The sequence below is a fragment of the Entelurus aequoreus genome, linkage group LG21, assembly GCF_033978785.1.
Source record: "Entelurus aequoreus isolate RoL-2023_Sb linkage group LG21, RoL_Eaeq_v1.1, whole genome shotgun sequence".
Lineage (NCBI taxonomy): Eukaryota > Metazoa > Chordata > Actinopteri > Syngnathiformes > Syngnathidae > Entelurus > Entelurus aequoreus.
In genome coordinates this window covers 32,896,675-32,919,781 of record NC_084751.1, presented here as the reverse complement: position 1 = coordinate 32,919,781, position 23,107 = coordinate 32,896,675, and the positions used below count along the sequence as shown (strand labels likewise).

Sequence of the window (23,107 nt, the reverse complement as noted above, 5' to 3'; positions counted from 1 at the left end):
GGGTAGGCATTGCATGATGTCATAAACCAGGGGTGTCAAAGTCAAGGCACGGGGGCCAAATCCGGCCCGCGGATGAATTTTCTATGGACCCCGGGATAATATTTGATTAGTATTAGACCCGGCCCGCAGGCCACAGCCGCCAATACTGATGGCGTATTGGCGCTAGGAATTTTCTAAATGGGGTCCCAGGGACCCCATCAAGTCATACAAATGGGGTCCCACAGTAAATTTTTGGGGTCCCACTTTTTGGTAACCGTTTTGAAAACAAATGATAAACGTATATCTCACAATGTTGTCATAAACGTTACTTAATCCATTAAAAACTAAATAATACAAAAGAAAACAAATTTTTAGGCATATATACATTTATTTAATTATAAACATTCATTCATTTTTTTTTCCCTTCATGATCTAAACTTTACCGGTTTTCAATATTTTTATTGTAATATTTTCAGAATGTGTTTGTTCTAGTTTTGGCCAATGTAAGACAGAGAAAACAATCTGAAGTTGTCTTTATTTTTTAGTTTTAGTGCCATGATTTTAATAGTCCGGCCCGCGTGTGCACAGATGTTCCTCCATGCGGCCCCTGAGCTAAAATGAGTTTGACACCCCTGTCATAATAGATTGCTTGTACAAGTTGTGCTACTAAGAAACAATTATTTGATTTGATTGTCATTCACAAACAAGGATGGGGCGGATGTGAACAAATGCGTGAGCAAATTGTCAAACAGTTTAAGAACAACATTTCTCAATGAGCTATTGCAAGGAATTCAGGGATTTCACCATCTACGGTCCGTAATATCATCAAAAGGTTCAGAGAATCTGGAGAAATCACTGCACATAAGCGATGATATTAAGGACCTTCGATCCCTCAGCCGGTACTGCATCAAAAAGTGACATCAGTGTGTAAAGGATATCACCGCGTGGGCTCAGGAACACTTCAGAAAACCACTGTAAGTAACTACAGTTGGTCACTACATCTGTAAGTGCAAGTTAAAACTCTACAATGCAAAGCAAAAGCCATTTATCAACAACACCCAGAAACGCCGCCGGCTTCGCCCGAGCTCACCTAAGATGGACTGATGCAAAGTGGAAAAGTGTTCTGTGGTCTGACGAGTCCACATTTCAAATTGTTTTTGGAAACTGTGGACATCGTGTCCTCCGGAACAAAGAGGAAAAGAACCATCCGGATTGTTATAGGCGCAAAGTTCAAAAGCCAGCATCTGTGATGGTATGGGGGTGTATTAGTGCCCAAGACATGGGTAACTTGCACATCTGTGCAGGCACCATTAATGCTGACAGGTACATACAGGTTTTGGAGCAACATATGTTGCCATCCAAGCAACGTTACCATGGACGCCCCTGCTTATTCCAGCAAGACTATGCCAAGCCACGTGTTACATCAACGTGGCTTCATAGTAAAAGAGTGCAGGTACTAGACTGGCCTGCCTGTAGTCCAGACCTGTCTCCCATTGAAAATGTGTGGTGCAATATGAAGCCTAAAATACCACAACAGTGCCCCGGACTGTTGAACAACTTAAGCTGTACAACAAGCAAGAATGGGAAAGAATATCACCTAAAAAGCTTAAAAAATTTACTGAGTGTTGTTAAAAGGAAAGGCCATGTAACACAGTGGTAAAAATGCCCCTATGCCAACTTTTTTGCCATTAAATTCTAAGTTAACGGTTATTTGCAAAAAAAAATGTTTCTCAGTTCGAACATTAAATATCTTGTCTTTGCAGTCTATTCAATTGAAAATAAGTTGAAAAGGATTTGCAAATCATTGTATTCTGTTTTTATTTACGAATTACACAACGTGCCAACTTCACTGGTTTTGGGTTTTGTAGTATACAAACATTTAGCAACCCAGCGCTGTCCTCACGTCCTAGTTTACATGTATTTATAATTTTTTTATACATTTATTTATCTTGGGTAAAACAATTAAGAACATATTTTCTTTTGCAATGGTGACCCAGCGAAGAAGCAGCATTTACATGACAGAGATGAAGTGTGATCGTCTCTCATTCGCCAACAAAAATTAGCGCTATAGATTACTCTCAACAGTTACAAGTGCGCTCAACGTGCAGGGGTAGGATGTTTAGAATGGACATACACTTTTAATATATACACAGAGAATTTCTGCAACTTGTGGACGACAAAACGGACGCCTTTGGTGTTGTTTCTTTCTGTAATTATAATTATTAATATTATTATTTCTAATTAATTAAAACAGTACAGCAATTTGACAATGAGGCTTAAGTATGTGCTTTTCCTGCCATCTAGTGTCTACTTTTAAGTCAGTGTTGTATAGAGTTGTACGGTTATGTAATGTAATATAGTACCGCGATACTAATGAATCATATTCAGTACTATACCGCCTCTGAAAAGTACCGGTTCCCGGGCATGACGTTGCTGATTTTACGCGCAGAGGAGCATGTTCACAGCTCACATTCACGGAGTACTTACAAGCAGACACAGTGTGTACACAGAAAAGGGAGAACAGACGCATTTTGGCTTAAAAACGAAAGATAAAGGTGAAGTTATAACACTGAAACGCCCACCGGAAGAGGTGCTTTAAGACATGGCTAGCTAGCTAGCGGCTAAAGTCCACCCGCAGTCGGCAGTGTTGTAGCTACTTCTACATCACTAATCCTCGCCTCCATGGCGACAAATAAAGTACGTTTCTTACAAGTATCATCCCTGCAGGACGAGGAATAGCTAAACATGCTTCACTACACACCGTAGCTCACCGGCGTCAAAATGTAAACAAACGCCATTGGTGGATCCACACCTAAGATCCACTGTAATGATATCAAGTACAGTAGCGTATCTAGTCGATACTACTATGATTACATCGATATTTTTTGGCGTCACAACAATTTTTCAAATGTATATTATGTTTATAAACTCAGGAAATATGTCCCTGGACACATGAGGACTTTGAATATGACCAATGTATGATCCTGTAACTACTTGGTATCGGATTGATACCCAAATTTGTGGTATCATCCAAAACTAATGTAAAGTTTCAAACAACAGAAGAATAAGTGATTATTACATTTTAACAGAAGTGTAGACAGAACATGTTAAAAGAGAAAGTAAGCAGATATTAACAATAAATTAACAAGTAGATTAATAATTGATTTTCTACCACTTGTCCTTAATAATGTTGACAAAATAATAGAATGGAAAATGACACAATATGTTATTGCATATGTCAGCAGCTAAATTAGGAGTCTTTGTTTGTTTACAAGCTGTCATGTCTTTTGATCATGTTTTGTTTGGCTATGTTCTGCTTGGTTTTTGGACTCTTTTTAGTTTCTGTTTACGCTCCATTGTTTCAGTTACCATGCCGACCCATTAGTTTTCACCTGTTTCACGTGTTGGACTCATGCACCTGTTTTCAATCACCACATGACTATTTAAGCCTGTCATTTTCTGTTGGTCGTCCTGGCGACATTACCCATGTTACCCATGTTACTCAAGCTTTTATTCCATGCCATTGTTCCATGCGCGTTTTTCACGTCACAGTAAGTGTTTTCTTGGTGTTATGTCCATAGTTCTGCCTTTGTGCTAGTTTATGTTTATACGCTAAGTTTGTATCTCCGCCTTGTGCGCGCTTTTTGTTTGTTCCTTTTTGGGTAAAATTAAAGATGTCTTTACCTTCACGCCATGTCCGATCCAATTCCTTTGCATTCCGGGAAAACAAACCACACCATTGTCCACGTTGTGACACAAGCTGTCTTGTATGTTCACTATCTTATTTAAGGACAAACTTGCAATAATGAACATATGTTTAATGTACCCTAAGATCTTTTGTTAAAATAAGCAGATAATGCCATTTTTTGTGGTCCCCTTTATTTAGAAAAGTACCAAAAAGTACAGAAAAGTATCAAAATAATTTTGGTACCAAATTATGGGTATCGGGACAACAATAGTGTTGTATAAAACTAGTAAAATATCAATAAAGTATTTTTTTAATTTTTTTATTCTATGCTTTTTGAGGTTAAAGTTACAACTTAAAGGCCTACTGAAACCCACTACTACCGACCACGCAGTCTGATAGTTTATACATCAATGATGAAATCTTAACATTGCAACACATGCCAATACGGCCGGGTTAACTTATAAAGTGCAATTTTAAATTTCCCGGCAAACTTCCGGCTGAAAACGTTTCGATATGATGACGTTTGCGCGTGACGTCAATGGTTGAACCGGAAGTATTGGTACATCATTGTATCCCAATACAAACAGCTCTGTTTTTATCGCAAAATTCTACAGTATTCTCGACATCTGTGTTGGTGAATCTTTTGCAATTTGTTCAATTAACAATGGAGACTGCAAAGAAGAAAGCTGTAGGTGGGATCGGTGTATTAGCGGCTGGCTGCAGCAACACAACCAGGAGGACTTTGACTTGGATAGCAGACTCGCTATCCGACGCTAGCCGCCGACCGCATCGATGATCGGGTGAAGTCCTTCGTCGCGCCGTCGATCGCTGGAACGCAGGTTAGCACGGGTGTTGATGAGCAGATGAGGGCTGGCGTAGGTGGAGCGCTAATGTTTTTATCATAGCTCTGACGAGGTCCCGTAGCTAAGTTAGCTTCAATGGCGTCGTTAGCAACAGCATTGCTAGGCTTCGACAGGCAGCACAGCATTAACCGTGTGGTTACAGGTCCAGTGTTTGGTTCGGTGTCTCCTGATAGTAGTATTGTTGATCTTCTGTTTATCCTTCCAGTCAGGGGCTTATTTCTTTTGTTTCTATCTGCATTTAAGCACGATGCCATCACGTTAGCTCCGTAGCTAAAGTGCTTCACTATGTATTGTCGTGGAGATAAAAGTCACTGCGAATGTCCATTTCGCGTTCTCGACTCTCATTTTCAAGAGGATATAGTATCCGAGGTGGTTTAAAATACAAATCCGTGATCAACAATCGAAAAAGGAGAAAGTGTGGAATCCAATAAACCCTTGTACCTAAGTTACGGTCAGAGCGAAAAAAGATACGTCCTGCACTGCACTCTAGTCCTTCACTCTCACGTTCCTCATCCACAAATCTTTCATCCTCGCTCAAATTAATGTGGTAATCGTCGCTTTCTCGGTCCGAATCGCTCTCGCTGCTGGTGTAAACAATGGGGAAATGTGAGGAGCCCTTCAACCTGCAACATCACGCTACTTCCGGTACAGGCAAGGCTTTTTAATCAGCGACCAAAAGTTGCGAACTTTATCGTCGATGTTCTCTACTAAATCCTTTCAGCAAAAATATGGCAATATCGCAAAATGATCATGTATGACACATAGAATGGATCTGCTATCCCCGTTTAAATAAAAAAATATTAATTTCAGTAGGCCTTTAAAACATTGATAACATATCCATAAAATCACTAGTTCACTCAATATTAGAGACCAAAAAATAGGCCCTTAAAACATTGTAACATTTGCCACAACTTTCTCAAAAAGCTGCCACGAATTAAGGCATTTTAGGCAGCAACACTCACGAAAATAGTTTGCAACGTCTTGGAGGGACTGATATATGTCAATCTTTACAACAAAGCAATACACAAAACCTTACAAAAACTACTTTATTTATGATTTACAGGATGTGTGATGTTTCTTAGTTCCACGATCTGAATTTAAGGCATTTATTGCTATTCTGTGTCCAGTGTCACAAGCTCTATCGCCCCAGGACATTTTAGGCCACACGATTTTCTGCTTTTATTCACGCTCCCCTTGGAACCCATCTACCCCCGTTTCCTGTTGTCGCTCCCTAAAGTGACCCTCAGACATATTGTTGGGACCCACTGACCTGAAAATCAGTTAATGGAGGGCTTGGAAGAAATTCAAGTATCTAAGAAGAGTACATTGAGATTAAATGCAGACTAAATCCAGATGTGACCATCATCTGGGTCAGAGGTTGTCTAACTTTGTGGGCCCACGGACCTTTTTAAAGTAGAGAACATTTTCATAATTAAAAACATTTAATAAAATACATTCTGCCTATTTTGCAATAAGAATTTCTAAATACTTTAGGCCTGTTTCATGGAAATTAACTTTAACAAATTCTGTTTTTCAAGTAATAAATCTTAAAGCTTACAGAAAATGACCATATCTGCTACGGATTGGAATAATAGCTATCTTACCAATAGGGAATTGTACAAACTGTACAATTGTACAAACCCTTTGTTGTGGCGTCCTGCAAGGGAGTTGCCTTGGGTCACTTTTATTTACTCTTTTCACAAATGATATGCCTTTTGTTTTAGTGAATTCCACCATTGTTCTAAACCAGGGGTATCAAACTTGTTTTCATTGAGGCCCACATCGCAGTTTTGTTTGCCCTCAGAGGGCCACTTGTAGATATATGATATAAAAAAAAAAGTATAAGGACTCGGCTCATGATATAGCATTTTATTATTCGCTTTTTTTTTACATTCGATTAAAAAAAACTAAATAGATTTTAGTGGGGGAAAAAAACTCGCTAAGTTGCCAGAATTTTATCGTAAAAGTTGCCGTGTTTTTTACGGAATATTACTATAAATGGAACGGAAAATCAGTACCACTCTTTTACAGTAAACTCTAGAGTTGTTGATTTTATAGTGTATTACTGTAAACACAAACAGTACCAAAGTTGTTTTTAAAAAACAACAAAAAACTGGCAACTCAGTTGCCAGAAATTTATCGTAAAATCTATTGTCATTTTTACAGTGCACACTTTGATAACTTGCTTTGAAATCATAAATCAAGCTGATATTCAAGTACTTATTATTATTTTATTTTTTTTAAATATGATAACATTTTGTTGCATTATTAGATATTACATTTTAAAATATATTTATATAAAGATAAGCATGCAGTTCATGTATCTTTTGAATGTCAAAATGAAAAGAACAAATATTTAATAAGAAAATATTCTTTATTAAAAGCATATTATAACCATTTCGCGGGCCATATAGAATGATGTGGCGGGCCAGATCTGGCCGCCGGGCCTTGAGTTTGACACCTGTGTTCTAAACGCTGATGATTCCACTATTTATTCCTCTGCAAAAAACTCTTTGTTGATTAAAAATTGGATTTAAAAAATCTAGTACCTCCCCCCCAATTTGTCACGTTTCATGTGTCAGGTAAACTGTGTATATAATGTTCATGAAGTATCTGAAGTGTCTGGAACAAAATAGTGACAACTTCAAGATATATATTCAAACAGTGTACATTTTTAAAAGATAAAATATGATACTTTTGGAGAAGGACGCACGTGGTTTCATTTGCAATCTGAAAACGCCTCCTAAAAGAAAATCTTGCAGACAGACTCAAAATATGGGTTATAAAAGTGACTGTGGACTCATGTAGCAAAATGTTGACCAAAGCATAGCCAATACAAATTATCTGAACCACAAGGAAGTGTTTGAATATAGATTAAACCCATCATTGGTCCCATTTAATTGTAAAGGGTAGGATCAATGATTCTGTTATTAATTTTATAAGAACAAATATCCACCCATCCATCCATTTTCTACCGCTTGTCCCTTTCGGGGTCGCGGGGGGCGCTGGAGCCTATCTCAGCTGCATTCGGGCGGAAGGCGGGGTAAAATCAAATATTTTAACAAAACAGCCAAAATTCTTCATAGCGCAGATGTTAATCAACATTATACGTCAGTCAACTATATGTCACTTTTTATTACCTCTTTGTCAAGCTCATTTAAAGCAGAAGACCTTGCAGTACACTGTAGAGCAGAGGTCGCCTACCCCTCGATCGCCATCTACCACTCAATCTTTGGGACCCTATGCGAAAATATTGTGCGACACAACATGCAAATGCGCGTTGCATGACATTCTCAAAAATCATCGAGCTGCATCAATGCATTAAGACTGACTGTTGCAACACATCGGACATTTTCTAGCATCTCACATCAAACAACTCTTCCCTCAACCACGAGTCCATGACCATCATCGCTCGCCTGCGGCGGGAAGCTAACAAGCCAAACACTAGATTGGTCTGTGAACATTGTTCCAAGGTAGCATACTTGCCAACCCTCCCGTTTTTAGCGGGAGAATCCCGATATTCAGCGCCTCTCCCGACAACCTCCCGACAGAGATTTTCTCCCGACAAACTCCCGGTATTCAGCCGGAGCTGGAGGCCACACCCCAAAAAAAAAAGTCTGCCGCAGCTGCGATTGGACCTGACCAGCCTCCGGGTACAAGTACTGGAGTACCAATTGCTTGCCAGGGAAGATGTTCCCCAGGAAGCAAGGATTGACCGGTTTTGGGCCATGCTAGGGAGAGATGGAAGATTCCACACTCTCGTGCATTTGATGAAAGCACTTTTGTGCGTGCCACACAGCAATGCATCATCAGAGAGGGTGTTCAGCATGGTTAGAAAAATAGTGACAGAGAATAGAAAGAGGATGGACAATTCAACCCTTAACAAAGCATTGTACTTTCAAGTACAACAATGAGTAGATGAGTGTTGTGTGTGTGTGTGTATATGTGTAAATAAATGAACACTAAAATTCAAGTATTTATTTTATTTATATATATAATAAAATAAATATATATATATATATATATATATATATATATATATATATATATATATATATATATATATATATATATATATATATATATATATATATATATATATATATATATATGAAATACTTGAGTTGGTGAATTCAAGCTGTAAATATACTCTCCTCTTAACCACGCCCATAACCACGCCCCCCGCCCCAACCACGCCCCCCACCTCCCGATATTGGAGATCTCAAGGTTGGCAAGTATGCAAGGTAGGGATTTTGTGTTGATTTCTTGTGAATACAAAACTAAACACTGACATGTGCAAAGGCAGTAATATATGATAAAACATTGCGCTGACATAAGACAACTGTGTGACTCGTCCCCCCATATGACATAGGATGAACAAATACAGTACTAAGACTATTGTTGCCATAAATAGTTAGTTTCTACAGCTGGGGTGCACAAAGTGCGGCACAGGGGCCACCTGTGGCCCGTGACTCGATTGTCATTGGCCCTGAACTAGTGTTGTTTTCGTCAACGATGACGATGACAAAATCATTTCGTTGACGCCACTTTTTTTCATGACGGTAACGAGACGGTAACGAGATAAACATGTCTCTCTGATGACGAAAACATGACGAGACGTGTGTGAGTTTTCGTTGACGAGACGAGAACGGACGAAAATGTTAGTGGGTAATCTGTCAGACGTTTAAAATGCATGACATTTCTGGTCACGCCCACCAACTGGCGTGCAGCGCACAACGTGCTCAACACGTCAGACTGTTGTTACTCGTCAGGCAATGGACCGTGATGGCGGCGGCAGTTTCAAGACAGGGGCTCGGTGGTCGCAAACGTAGAGACGACATATGGGTGTATTTTAAATATAACCCAGCAGATAATAAAACAGAGTGTATTGTGAAGGAAGAAGGTGACAAATGTGGCCACAAAATATGCAGAAAAAATACGACCAACCTCAAGCGGCACCTTAAGGCTCGGCTCGCCACAAGGATATTTTTTCGAAGGTAAGTTACAACTGCTGTTAACATAATCGATAAATGTCATAGTAAGCTAATACATTAGTACGTTTTCCACATACTCCTGGCTCAAATGGGCTGCTAACTTCAGGCTAAAGTTAGCTTTTGTTACGCTAACGTCAATTCATTATGCGTGTGTTACTTTAGCAGCAAGTTTAGCCATGTTTACATTCAGTGACGGTGTGGTTATCTCTTTGTGAGTACGTTCTGTCAGCACGTAACTTGATATGTTTGATATCACGTGTTTGATATGTTTACAGTATTTACAGGGTGGTCTATTTTGTTCCAAAAACTTAAGAACATGTTTGTTTCATACTTTCAAGTATGTACAGTATAACTCTCTGGTATAACTTACAACCTACCTCACTGTACCTCAGGAATTAATTGATTATTTTATTACATGGTTTGCACAAATTAAAGAGAGTGGGGTTGTATGATATCTGTTGTAATTGCACTGGCAGACAGGGCCAAGTTGAGCATATGTGTTCCTCATCCATCACTCATATTTTGGGCATGTTTACACTACCGTTCAAAAGTTTGGGGTCACCCAAACAATTTTGTGGAATAGCCTTCATTTCTAAGAACAAGAATAGACTGTCGCGTTTCAGATGAAAGTTATCTTTTTCTGGACATTTTGAGCGTTTAATTGACCCCACAAATGTGATGCTCCAGAAACTCAATCTGCTCAAAGGAAGGTCAGTTTTGTAGCTTCTGTAACGAGCTAAACTGTTTTCAGATGTGTGAACATGATTGCACAAGGGTTTTCTAATCATCAATTAGCCTTCTGAGCCAATGAGCAAACACATTGTACCATTAGAACACTGGCGTGATAGTTTCTGGAAATGGGCCTCTATACACCTATGTAGATATTGCACCAAAAACCAGACATTTGCAGCTAGAATAGTCATTTACCACATTAGCAATGTATAGAGTGTACTTCTTTAAAGTTAAGACTAGTTTAAAGTTATCTTCATTGAAAAATAAGGACATTTTAATGTGACCCCAAACTTTTGAACGGTAGTGTATGTTCATTGTACTTTAACAAATTCTGAGAAATAAAGCCACAATTGCTGAAGTAGAATGTTTTTGTTTTTTTGGCTTTTTTGGAGTAATGAACTTTGATTCCACTGTTACCACTTTATCTGTGTGTAATACACAATCCTAGTATCAGAAATTTGCTGTTGGGTGGAAACCTTATATGTCTAAAACCATTCCTTTATTGTTATTATTTGTGAAAATAGCAGATCTGCAAACTCACAATGGGTTGAACTTACAGATCTGCTGCTATTTTCACAACTTATGTGTGACACTGCCCAACAGCAATCTCCAATACTTATTGACCTAAATGTATTTGTTAAAAGACTATACTTATATACTTATATTATACTTTTTATTCTTTTTTTTGGACTAAAACTAGACTAAAACCTTTTTGACTTTCCATCAACTAAAACTAGACTAAAACTATCACATATAAAAGTGACTAAAATGTGACTAAAACTAATAAGCATTTTAGTCCAAAAGACTAAGACTAAATGTAAGATGGTTGTCAAAAACAACATTGCCCTGAACACATTACAAAAAACACAAAAAACACCAGCAAAAATTGGGAAAACAGCAAGAAACACAATGAGAAAAAAATTATATATATATATATATATATATATATACACACACACACACATATACATACATATATATTATATACATATATATATATATATATATATATATATATATATATATATAGAGAGAGAGAGTATATATATATATATATATATATATATATATATATATATATATATATATATATATATATATATATATATATATATATATATATATATATATATATATATATATATATATATATATATATACATATGTACATAGGCTCCAGCCTCCCACGAAGGTTCCAGCCCCGTACAACCCCGAGAGGGACAAGCGGCTAGTCTTACTATACAGCAAGTAAACTGGGACTGTTTTTGTGTATTTAGCATCTGCATAAGTCCTGAAAATTTGAAATCAACCATAGAGGAATGGCGGAGATATTTATAAAAGAATCTTGTCTCCAAACGGCCCGTTTGGAATTTGCACAGTTTGTGTTGTTTTTCCTCAGCGGATATCTCCATATATGGTAGAGATTTACAGTAGATTTATGGTAAAGCTCTTTCCTATCTCTATATTTGAATGATTGTAAAACATATCCAAGAGCAGAAAAGCAATACAACATTTTCTGCTCAACCTCTACACTCACTCTCACTTGTTTTAATGCTACGCTCAAGCTGCTTGACCATCGTGAAGAAAAACGGATGTGAAGTCATATGCAACCCTCTTCAATGCCATGGATTAGTTACTTTTAACTTTAATCTGAAATGTTTGAATACAATGAACTCTCATTAACACTGAATTCGATGCTATTAACATTTCAGTTTGTTTCTTGTATCCTAAGTAGTAGGGTTGTACGGAAGACCGGTGCTAGTATAGTATCGCGGTACTAATTAATCAAAAACTGTACTATACTCGGTTTGAAAAGTACATGACGGCGCGTCGTTACGTCATGACATTGCTGGTTTTACAAGCAGAGGAGCATGTTCGGCAGCGCACAATCACATAGTACTTACAAGCAGACACAGTGTGTAGACAGAAAAGAGAGAACGGACGCATTTTGGACCTAAAAATTTACGATAAAGGTGAAGTTATAACACTGAAACACTCTAAGGAAGAGGTGCTTTAAGACATGGCTATCTAGCCAGCAGCCAACATTCATCCGCAGTCGGCAGTGTTTTAGCTATTTCTAAATCACTAATCTTCGCCTCCATGGCAACGAATAAAGTGAGTTTCTTACAAGTATCATCCCTGCAGTATGTGGGATGGATAAACATGTTTCACTACACACCGTAGGAGGATACAACAGCACACCGGCGGCACCACTAACGCTAGCGCGCCTGAATGTAAACAAATGCCATGGGTGGATCTACACCTGACATCCACTGTAATGATACCAAGTACAATAGCGTATCTAGTTGATACTACTATGATTACATTGATATTTTTTACCGTCACAAAATCTTTTTTCCTTCTTTTAAAATTCCATCCATCCATCTATCCATCCATCCATCCATCCATTTTCTACCGCTTATCCCCTTCGGGGTCGCGGGGGCGCTGGTGCCTATCTCAGCTACAATCGGGCGGAAGACGCTGGACAAGTTGCCACCTCATCGCAGGGCCTCTTTTAAAATTCATATTATGTTTATAAACTCATGAAGTATAGCCCTGGACGCATGAGGACTTTGAATATGACCAATGTATGATCCTGTAACGACTTTGTATCGGATCGATACCTAAATTTGTGGTATCATCCAAAACTAATGTAAAGTATCCAAACAACAGAAGAATAAGAGATTATTACATTTTAACAGAAATGTAGATAGAACGTGTTAAAACACAAAATAACCAGATATTAACAGTAAATGAACAAGTGGATTAATAATCAATTCTTACAGCTTGTCCCTCATAATTTTGACAAAATAAGATGAGAAATGACACAATATGTTACTGCATACATAAGCAGACAATTTAGGAGCCTTTGTTTACTTACTTACTACTAAAAGACAAGTTGTCTAATATGTTCACTATTTTATTTAAGGACAAACTTGCAATAAGAAACATATGTTTAATGTACCGTAAGATTTTTTTGTTAAAATAAGGCCAATAATGCCATTTTTTGTGGTCCCCTTTATTTAGAAAAGTATCGAAAGGTATCGAAAATTATCGAAATACCGGTACCGGTACCAAAATATTGGTATCGGCACAACATTACTAAGTAGTAGCCAGTCAAATTTTTCAACATCCCGAATGAGAAAGCTTGTTAACTTAGCTTCACTTTGACTACTTCTCCGGGAAAGTATACTGTATTCATGTCTGCATACTTAAACCATTCAAAAGTACAGCATTTATAATCGCATCATGTGTCTTTGTGTTTTGGAGACACACAGTAAGAAGATACTTACCCCTTTCCCCCTGAGGAAAGTTTCACAGAAAAGCTCACACAAACAAAAGCTTGTGGCTTCACAGACAGTAACAGCTGGAAGACTTACCACTGGAGCAGTTGGAGCCCCCCCATCCAGGCTCACACTGACAGGTGTTGGGGGCCATACAGCGACCGTGAACACAGCTCTCTGAGCATTGAGCTGGAAAGCGAGGGAGAGAATACAAGGGAGAGATGAGCTGGCGAAACATGATACATGTTCAGAATAAGTCAAACACAAGTAAAACACATACAAGTACGAGAACCTGAATTTCAGAATTGCAACAGACCTCTTGGTATTCTTACAGATAACATAACCTATGCGACAATAAGTAAAAATCTTGCGTGCATTATGACAACCCGTGCAGTCAGCAAAGTTCAGCTGTTTTTTCAGTGGGGCCTTGGCTCCACTGCAAGCATGAATAAATAAAGTCAAGTCAAGTCAAGTGCAGGAATACGACAAAGGAATCTTCATATTGACACAATATGACACATTTGGTTTTCTACACCAAAATCCATCTATTTATTATTATTCCTCTACTCCTTCTCCTCCAGATTTTGGGGCACTCTACCTTCCACATTTTTCATCCGATTCAAACCGTTCCAACTTCAAACTGTTCAGCCTATTCGGGAATCGCGGGCTTTCCCTTGACAAATTCCAAAAATTCCCGGATTTCCCAGAATTCCAGGATGTTCTGCTTTTCCGCCGGAATTGTGCCCTTATATGGGGAATTAAGGGCGTTTACTTATGCAAATTACGGAACTAAGGGTGTTTACATATGCATATTGGGGAAAGAAGGGCGTGTTTATATGCAAATTATGATAGACACGCATGCGCTAACCATTTGGCATTCAGCAACTTAAGAACAGCAGGTGGGAACAATTTGGTCGTTTAAGAACACGTCATGAATTTGAATAGACTCCTCTTAGGAAATCACTTGGGAAGAAAGTTAAGAGGAAAAGTTAGGAACTTATTGCAGAATGGGCCCCACTGATTTTATATTTAAGAAATGTTCACAGCGACTTGGTTGATTAAGTGGTCTTGTCGGAAAATCGTATTGTTCATTGTGCATACATTGAGAGTGTTTTAACATTTTGTCTCTGTGCTTGGTTTGGTCACAAATCCGCATGTTTGACCTGAACTGCTTTACTTTTATGTTTTAGTGATACTCTTTTAGATCATAACTTATCTTTACTTTTACTTTATTTTTATCAAAAAATAATTAAAGGAGCCATATGTAGTAATGTGGCCAGAAATGGCACTGCAATCACGGTCAAAATTCTGTGGTGCCCTCCCACTCTCCATGACTGAGGTTGCCAGATACGAATCCGAATCAGAATCGTACTCCAAGGAACTTCAAATGGCAATCGACGAGTCCTACACTGTAGGTTTCTCTTGTTTATGCTTCTTGCAAGATGGTTTAAGAAGTAATTATGCCACATTTTACTGATGTCGATTAGCCAAATGTATTGGTAATGTTACGCAGCAATATTTTCGTCGGGAGTCGGGACAGATTGTGTCACAAAGTGTTGGTGACAAACCCCAAGATGCAGAGAAGGCAGGCTTGGTACAGGAAAACATGATTTAATGTCCACCATAAAGAAAAAACACAAACCAGGGACTAGGAACAGGCTAACTGGAAACAGGATCCAGAAAACAGAAAAACTGGAAATAGCTAACGGCTAACAGGATCTGGCTAACAGGAAAACACAAAACAAGAAGCCAAGAGACAGCAAACTGTAAATAGTAGTGATGGGTCCGGCAACACCGATGCATCGGTGCATGCGTCGAGCTCAAAGAGCAATACCCTGTGTCGGTGCGCGTATCGCTTTTAGAAAGTCACGTGACCGAACACGAGCTGTTTTGGTCATGTGACCGCTCATGAGCTGTTCTGGTCACGTGACCGCTCATGAGCTGTTCCGGTCACGTGACCGATACGCGAACTGTATCGCACTGACGCCTGCGCGCCAAACTGTGTTTATTAGGAAGCGGCGCAATGCGTGTTGTTGACGAACACCGTTAGGGCCACTTGTTGTCACTGTCACTCAAAGTTGCATTTCAAAATTACACAGAATAAATGTGTTTATTTTGTTTAGAATTCAGATGGGTTTGATTTGGTGCGCGGCATATATTGGCTGTGCGGCGCACGGTGTGCGCGGAGGACGCTTGAGCACTGCGCAATTGCGCAGGCGCGCACCTTAGAGGGAACGTTGCTCACAGTCACGTGACCAAAGCAGCTCATGATCGGTCACGTGACTTTCTAAAAGCGGTACGCGCACCGACACAGGGTTTCGCTCTATGAGCTCGACGCATGCGCCGATGCATCTGTGTTGCAGGACCCATCACTACTGTTACTAGAGAAGGTACAGGAATGACAGCGTGGCGAAGTTGGTAGAGTGGTCGTGCCAGCAATCGGAGGGTTGCTGGTTACTGGGGTTCAATCCCCACCTTCTACCATCCTAGTCACGATACATGTTCACATTATTTATTGACTGTATCTAAAAAAGATAAAAATATATTTTTATTTAAATGAAGATATGAAATAATCCTAAATGAAATACAATGACTTGGTTTATATTATTGTATATACTAGGTCATAAAATCAGTGTCAGTTGAGTCGGTCCATAGGTTGCCTGTAGGGATTTTTAATGTCCAGCAGATGTCAGTATTTAGTGACACAGTATCGACACAGTATCAATACAGTTTTGCAATGTGTCGAAACGCTTCATGAGGCCTCATCAACCCATCACTAGTAAATAGCTATAGGAACCAGCCAACAGGAACAGCTTACCGCAAATAACAACATCGACGAGTATTAGCACGACAGGTAGTGATGACAATGACATCGACAAGTATTAGCGACAATACTCCAGCCCTGACTGGAGGACAAAGCAGGTTTAAATAGCAGCCAGCTGATTGACACCAGGTGTGGCCAGGTGCCAATCAGCCGCAGCTGAGGGGAAACAGCGCTCAGGGAGAAAAGCAGGAAATAACCAAAATAAGAGCGCTGACAGGAAATAAAGACAGGAAAAACCAAATCATAACTAAACTGTCAGTGACAAACCTGACAGATTGTTGGCATTACCCTGCTAAAATGTCTACTTTGACCGCATGGACCACCATCGAAATAATTATATATAATAATATATAATAATATATTTATCGCAAAGACCTACTTTGATGGCAAGCCAAGGCCAACGGTAAAATGACCGCCGCATTTCGTTCAGCATAACTCCATGTTGCATCCAACCTGACGCGCTGCATTCTCTTCCATGTATGCACATCACCATTTTTCAGTGCAGAGTGCGATTCTATGAGCCAACCCACGTTACGCAAAAAACACGTTACGCATAAATCATATAGCCTACTACCATGTCAATACACAAAGTAGAAAATCAATACATGTGATGCATCATATTGTCCCAAGCAAATACCACCCTATATGTGTTTAATGCACATACAGTACCAGAAACTGCAATTAGCTGTGCTAATGTTGGAATGCATTTTCTCAGCATATCAGCATATTGAGAACAAACTAGGCACTGACACTACCCATATCCACAGAGGTTTTATTTGTCGGAAAAACATTTTCCCTGTCAGTTGGATGACACATCGACATATAGACTAATGGGCATATATTTCCCCCGTTAGCCTATATGTCGATGTGTCATCGACTGGGCTAGCATGCTAAGCATTTGTTGCACGAACATACTAGCTTTGTTAGACAAGATCATAGACTGTATTGGACTATATAGTTTACATACGAAATGTCCATTTCCATTTATTACAAGTAATAAGAAAACATAAATGCCTTACTTACCTATCAAGGAGGAAATTAGCAAGTTTGGCGTCAGATGAAAAAGTCTTCTCGACCTTCAATCGTCTCCATCTTTGAAAGGCATCATTGTTACGAATTGTTGTTTTGTTCCTGGCTTTGTCAGGAATAAGTTGAGAATCATAACGAGGCCTTTTAGATTTACTAAGGTCTGGCATGTTTAGTAACTTTACCAGTGGCAGTAGCTCGACGTAGGTGGCGGTGCGTAACTGGCAACCTGGATGTGACACACTCACAGACTTTCTAATTGGTCAATAGGTGGAGTGCGGGGCATCGAAATGAAAACAATAACAAGATTTTGGGGCTGTTAATCTAATTTTGAAAAGAGCATATCTTAGCTGAACTACCGTTATCAGTTATAAAGGTATTCGAAAATAACATGATTTATTAATGCATTTTGACATAGCAGGGCCATTTAATGATAACTTCACATTAAATTCTTACATATGGCACCTATAATAGATAAACAACAGACAAACTATACTTATTTGGCAGAATAATCTATTTATTCCTCTGGTTTCTTAAGAGCCATATTATTGTTATTTGAGTGTTTAAATGTGTGTATCTTCTTCTGTTTTGATTTGAAAATGTTTTAGGAATGTTTCCTAATGATAAAGGCAAAACGGCTGTTAATGTGCTGTCATGCGACTTTACTTCCTGTTGTAGACACGTCCATAGAATGATCACTCTGTTTTAAGAGAGCACAGTCTGTAGGTTCAATGTGAACAATTAAACATTATTATTTGCTCAGACACAATGTGTTTATAGAAGTTTAAATTGAGGTACCGGTACATCGTTTCTTAATGGGGAAAATTGTGATGTCTTTTTTATTAATGTTAGCATTTAGGATAGCTAGTGATTAACGCGCCAGCTTCTCCAGGAAATGAAGTTTATCAAAGTGTGGTAATCAATCACGGTTTCATGATAATTAAAGGCTGTATGTATTGTAGAATTGCTTGTCAAGTTATCATTAAATGGCCCTGATATGTCAGAAGGCATTAATAAAACATGTTCTTTTTGAATACCTCTATAACTGATAACAGTAGTTCAGTTATATGCTCATTTCAAAATTAGATTTACAGCCCCGAAATCTTGTTATTGTTTTCACTTCGATGTCCCGCCCTTCACCGTTTGACCAATTAGAAAGTCTGTTAGTGATGCCTTTGAAAGATGGAGACTATTGAAGGCGGAGAATATTTTTTCATCTGACGCCAAACTTGCTCATTTCCTCTTTGAAATGTAAGTAAGGCATTTACGTTTCCTCATTGCTTGTAATAAATGGAAATGGACATTTCGTATGTCAACTACAAAGCTAGTATTTTTATGCAATGAATGCTTAGTATGCAAGCCCGGTCAATGACACATCGACATATAGGCTAACAGGGGAAATGTATTCCCGTTAGCCTGTATGTCGATGTGTAATCAAACTGACAGGGTAAAATATATTTTCGACAAATAAAACCCATGTGGATATGGGTAGTGGCAGGGCCTATTTCGTTCTCAATATGCTGATACACTGAGGAAATGGGTTCCAACATTAGCACGGCTGTCATGGCAATGTGAAACGTATGGAGACCGCCAAATCACATGATAAAAGAATTCCTCATTCGTGTTTGCATATTGTGGACTACATGTACCAAGTTATATGGCAATCTGAAACATTTGAAACAGTAGCCTATAGGCACACCTTGGTAAAATATCTCCTCTTTAGTTTTGGGCGTACATTAGGCTTCTAAGCATGCTCTAATTTTTTCACCAGTATTACCATTGCTAGCGTTGGTTGTAGTTTGTTTTAGTCTTTGTTTTCTGATAGTACTGACAATAACCATTTGATTGCCCTTTGTTGTGATATTGTACGCAGGCATGTACTTCTTCCTTAAAATAGCCTAATTTGTGTGTAAAATGTGTTGGTTAGAGATTTGTTATTGAAAAAACGCTTTTCTATTCAGCTATTATGCTTCCAGCACCTCAACCCCTAGTAAGAGGCAGTGGAAGTTTGAAGTTCCTTGAAGTAAAATGGAGTTAAATGGACAACATGGAAAGACAGAGATATTACTAAACCTCATCATATTATTAATAAAAACTCTTTTAAACCGTTCAATAATTTAGTTTATCAATATAATGTACCCAGAAATCATTTTTAAAATTGTATCTCTTTAAAACACGCTGTAAATAAATGCATATCCTCTGAAAGTATGTCTTTAAATAGCCATGAAGTGGAAGATGCACTTTTTAATAAAGATACAATTAAGAAATTAATTAAACTATTTTATGGAATTATAAATGAACACCACACTAGAAATGCAAATGATGCATGTGTTCGGAAATGGATGATGGACTTAAACATTTTAGATGAAAGAGACATAGATTATATTTTATATCTTCTCAGCTGTTTAAAATTGGTGTAGTAGATAGCAAGTTATGTATGAAGTGTCGGGCAGCTAAGGGAACTCTTGTTCATTTATTGTGGGAATGTCAGAGAATAACAGAGTTATGGTTGAAAACAACAAAAGAAGCAATCACATTCCTTAATATAAACATCCCAATGACACTGCAAACTTGTATTCTTGGGGATCTCCATCAATTTAGTAACGTGTCATCAAAGAGTAAAAATGCATTTCTTTCAATATGCATAATAACAAAAAATGGTAATATTAAAAAAATGGATGGATGTTGATATTCCAACTCATACTGACTGGTACACACAAGCTATGGAGATGATATCAGTAGAAAAAACTGCATTTAGTTTAGATAATAATGAGTCATATATTGGAATATGGGATCCATTATTTAAATTTGTTTTGACTATTAAATGAACCAAAATATGACTTGTTATATCTTTGTGGAAAATATTGGACAAAGTGTGTTGTCAAGTTTATGAGATGCGATGCAAGTGTAAGCCACTGTGACACTATTGTTCATATTTAAAAAAAAAAATGTTTATTAATGTTTTTAGTGATAATATCAATGAGGGATTTTAATCACTGCTATTTTGAAATTGTTACTAATATTGATACTGTTGTTGATAATATTCATTTTTGTTTTACTACTTTTAGATTGTTCCGTGTCATGTTTGTGTCCTCAATTGCTCTCAATTGCTCTGTTTATTGCTATTCTGAATGTTGCTGGTTCGGGTTTGGTTTTGGAATTGGATTGCATTGTTATGGTATTGTTGTGTATTGTTTTGTTGAATTGATTAATAAATTAAAAAAATAAATAAATAAAATAAAAGTTCCTTGGAGTAGCCTAGTCGATCGAGCTGGATTCGGCTGCTTATCTGGCAACCCCATTTAGGGAGAGGGGGACGGGACTACAGCATTTTGACCATAGTTGCATTACCATTTCTGGCCAGATTCTTACATATGGCTCCTTTAAAATTTGAAGCGGGAATACTAACCATGTGTATTCAATGTGACTTGATTCAACTTCAACTTCATTGCAACCGAATGTTTTGTCAGAGACTTACGAGCACAGATCTCTCCATTTTCAAAGAATCCTGGACAGCATTGGGATTTTCTGCGGTACATGGTTTTTTCTCCTCTGCGATAGGCTGTCCTGTAGCTCACTCTTCACACGGACAGGACACAAAGTCATGACAATGAGACAAAGAAAGGTTAATATTCTTTCTACACAACTGAAAATACCTTTTTTTTTTTAAAACTAGGACACCTCTATTGGAAAAATTGCATTGCTTTGCAGTTGTTTAAATGAAAACTGAACTTGTATTAATTTTGCTCATCATTCCCAATCCTAATGTAAAACAATAATTCATGGGGAAAAAGGGAACACTCGTTTCTGTACATTCTGGATAGCAAAAATTGCAAGCATGAGTTAGCTAACAATTATTCAGCTTGTAAGGCACTCTTAAAAAAACATAACAAACTGTCAACAACGTTCCATTCCCATGCTGTGACATTGTTATTGTAAGAGCTAACAGTGAGGTACTGCTTTTCTACCGTTTCGACACAGAGCCGAGAGGTATGCTAGCTACTGGAGTTGCTGTTAAATCGCCTTTAAGCTTTAAAAGTCTGAAACTTAGAAATTCTGCACAATACCAGTGGACTGACTGAATCAGCTCTCAACTCAACAATATTGCTAGAAAGACACAGCAAGATGCTTGTTTTCTCCCAGCATTTTGTATCTAAAGAGTGCGGATTATGTTGGATTTACCAGCTAAACTGAGGCACATGTCTCGTCTTAAAAAGATACAACCATCACGTCTCGTCTTAAAAAGATACAACCATCACACCAGTCGGCTTCCCGGTGAACACTGAAATAGTAAGTCACTGTTTAGTTATGCTCTGATTTACTGAATTTCTAAGTATGTTTCTTGTCGAAGGCTGTCCTCATTCAGTCAGGTCATTGTAGTCTCAGGGCATTCAATCGATTGCAACTGGACTGTTTAGTTTGTCTTAAAATATGTTTAACCTCTCAGCCCAGCAGGCTTCATCAGTTCTTAACTTTGCCAGATTTAGTCTATCGGACTAGATCTGACCAATCAAAGTCAATGAGCATTAACTGAGGAAGCCTGCCCGGATGAGAGGCGAACATCTTCACACTATTTCTTGTTAAACACTTGATTGTTTAGTGTTTCACTATAGCTGGATCTGCTTGGCACCCAGCTTCTAAAACTTCTAAACAGGCTCAAAAAAATAAGGTTCTGAATCATCATTTGCTCCAAAATAGTTAGTCGCCGTTGGCACTCACAAAGTGTGCAATGATTTGTGGTAGTTGTTGTTGCTATGCGCTCTGTGAAAATCAATATGCCAAGGAAAGAAGTTGTGTTAATGCTTAAAATGGCCAAAATACTAAATATTACATGTTATAATGAATGTGCCTGTTACCAAAGTATTTTCCGGACATTAAGGCGCACTTCAAATCCTCTTTTTTTTCTAAAAACTTGACGGTGCGCCTTATAACCCGGTGCGCCTAATATACGCAATAATTCTGGTTTTGCTTAGTGACTTCAAAGCAATTTTATTTGGTACATGGTGTAATGATAAGTGTGACAAGTCGATGGCAGTCAAACATAAGCGATACGTGGAGACTGCAGTATGATGGCAATATGACTCAAGTAAACAACACCAACATTTTATATGTTCCATTGAAAATATAGAACATTACACATGGCGCTCAAAAATCTATCATAATGTTTTAGTACGACTTTGGTAAGCTATGAAGCCGCACCGCTTGATGGATTGTCGGCGCATTAAACATACGAGTATTATTATGGTGTGTGTATAAGGTAAGACATATCTGGCGTTTTGTTTCGCAATATTATGCAAAAGCAACTTTTCTTACCTTCTGGTACCTGCTAATCTGTATTTGGGATCTGCATAAATCTTGAAAAATTGTGTGCGTCCGCCTTTGTAGTCCGTGCCGACACCGTCGCCGCTAAGCTTCTTCTTTTTCTCTATCTTTTCGTTATGGGACATTCATCCTCTGCTGTTGGCATTTCTAATATAAAGTAGAGTAAAGTTTTTACTTATATCTGTCAGTTAACTCACCATGAAAGCGATAAAACATACCGGTGTAGTGAGTTTACATTATTCACCCCAAGGAACTTTAGTTATTAGAGAGTTCCAGTCTGACGTTTTTTCACTAGACACATTTTTGGCCTTGTTGTTGTTTCCGGATGAGGAGATGCTGCTTCGTTATTGATTTAAGTAAAGTCTGAATGTCATTAAAACAGTTAGCTCCATCTT

At 38.2% G+C, this 23,107-nt stretch overlaps 1 protein-coding gene across 2 annotated transcripts in view; it reads right to left on the bottom strand.

Annotated features, from left to right (window-relative positions):
• The window catches only part of megf10 (multiple EGF-like-domains 10), a 134,247-nt gene that overhangs the window by 79,413 nt on the left and 31,727 nt on the right, over positions 1-23,107 (bottom strand). For both annotated transcript variants that reach the window (XM_062031517.1, XM_062031516.1), the window contains exons 4-5: positions 20,869-20,969; positions 13,637-13,729 (exon numbers count right to left, since the gene is read on the bottom strand). In XM_062031517.1, the coding sequence (XP_061887501.1) occupies positions 13,637-13,729; positions 20,869-20,969 (194 nt within the window). The remainder of the gene's footprint in view (positions 1-13,636; positions 13,730-20,868; positions 20,970-23,107) is intronic.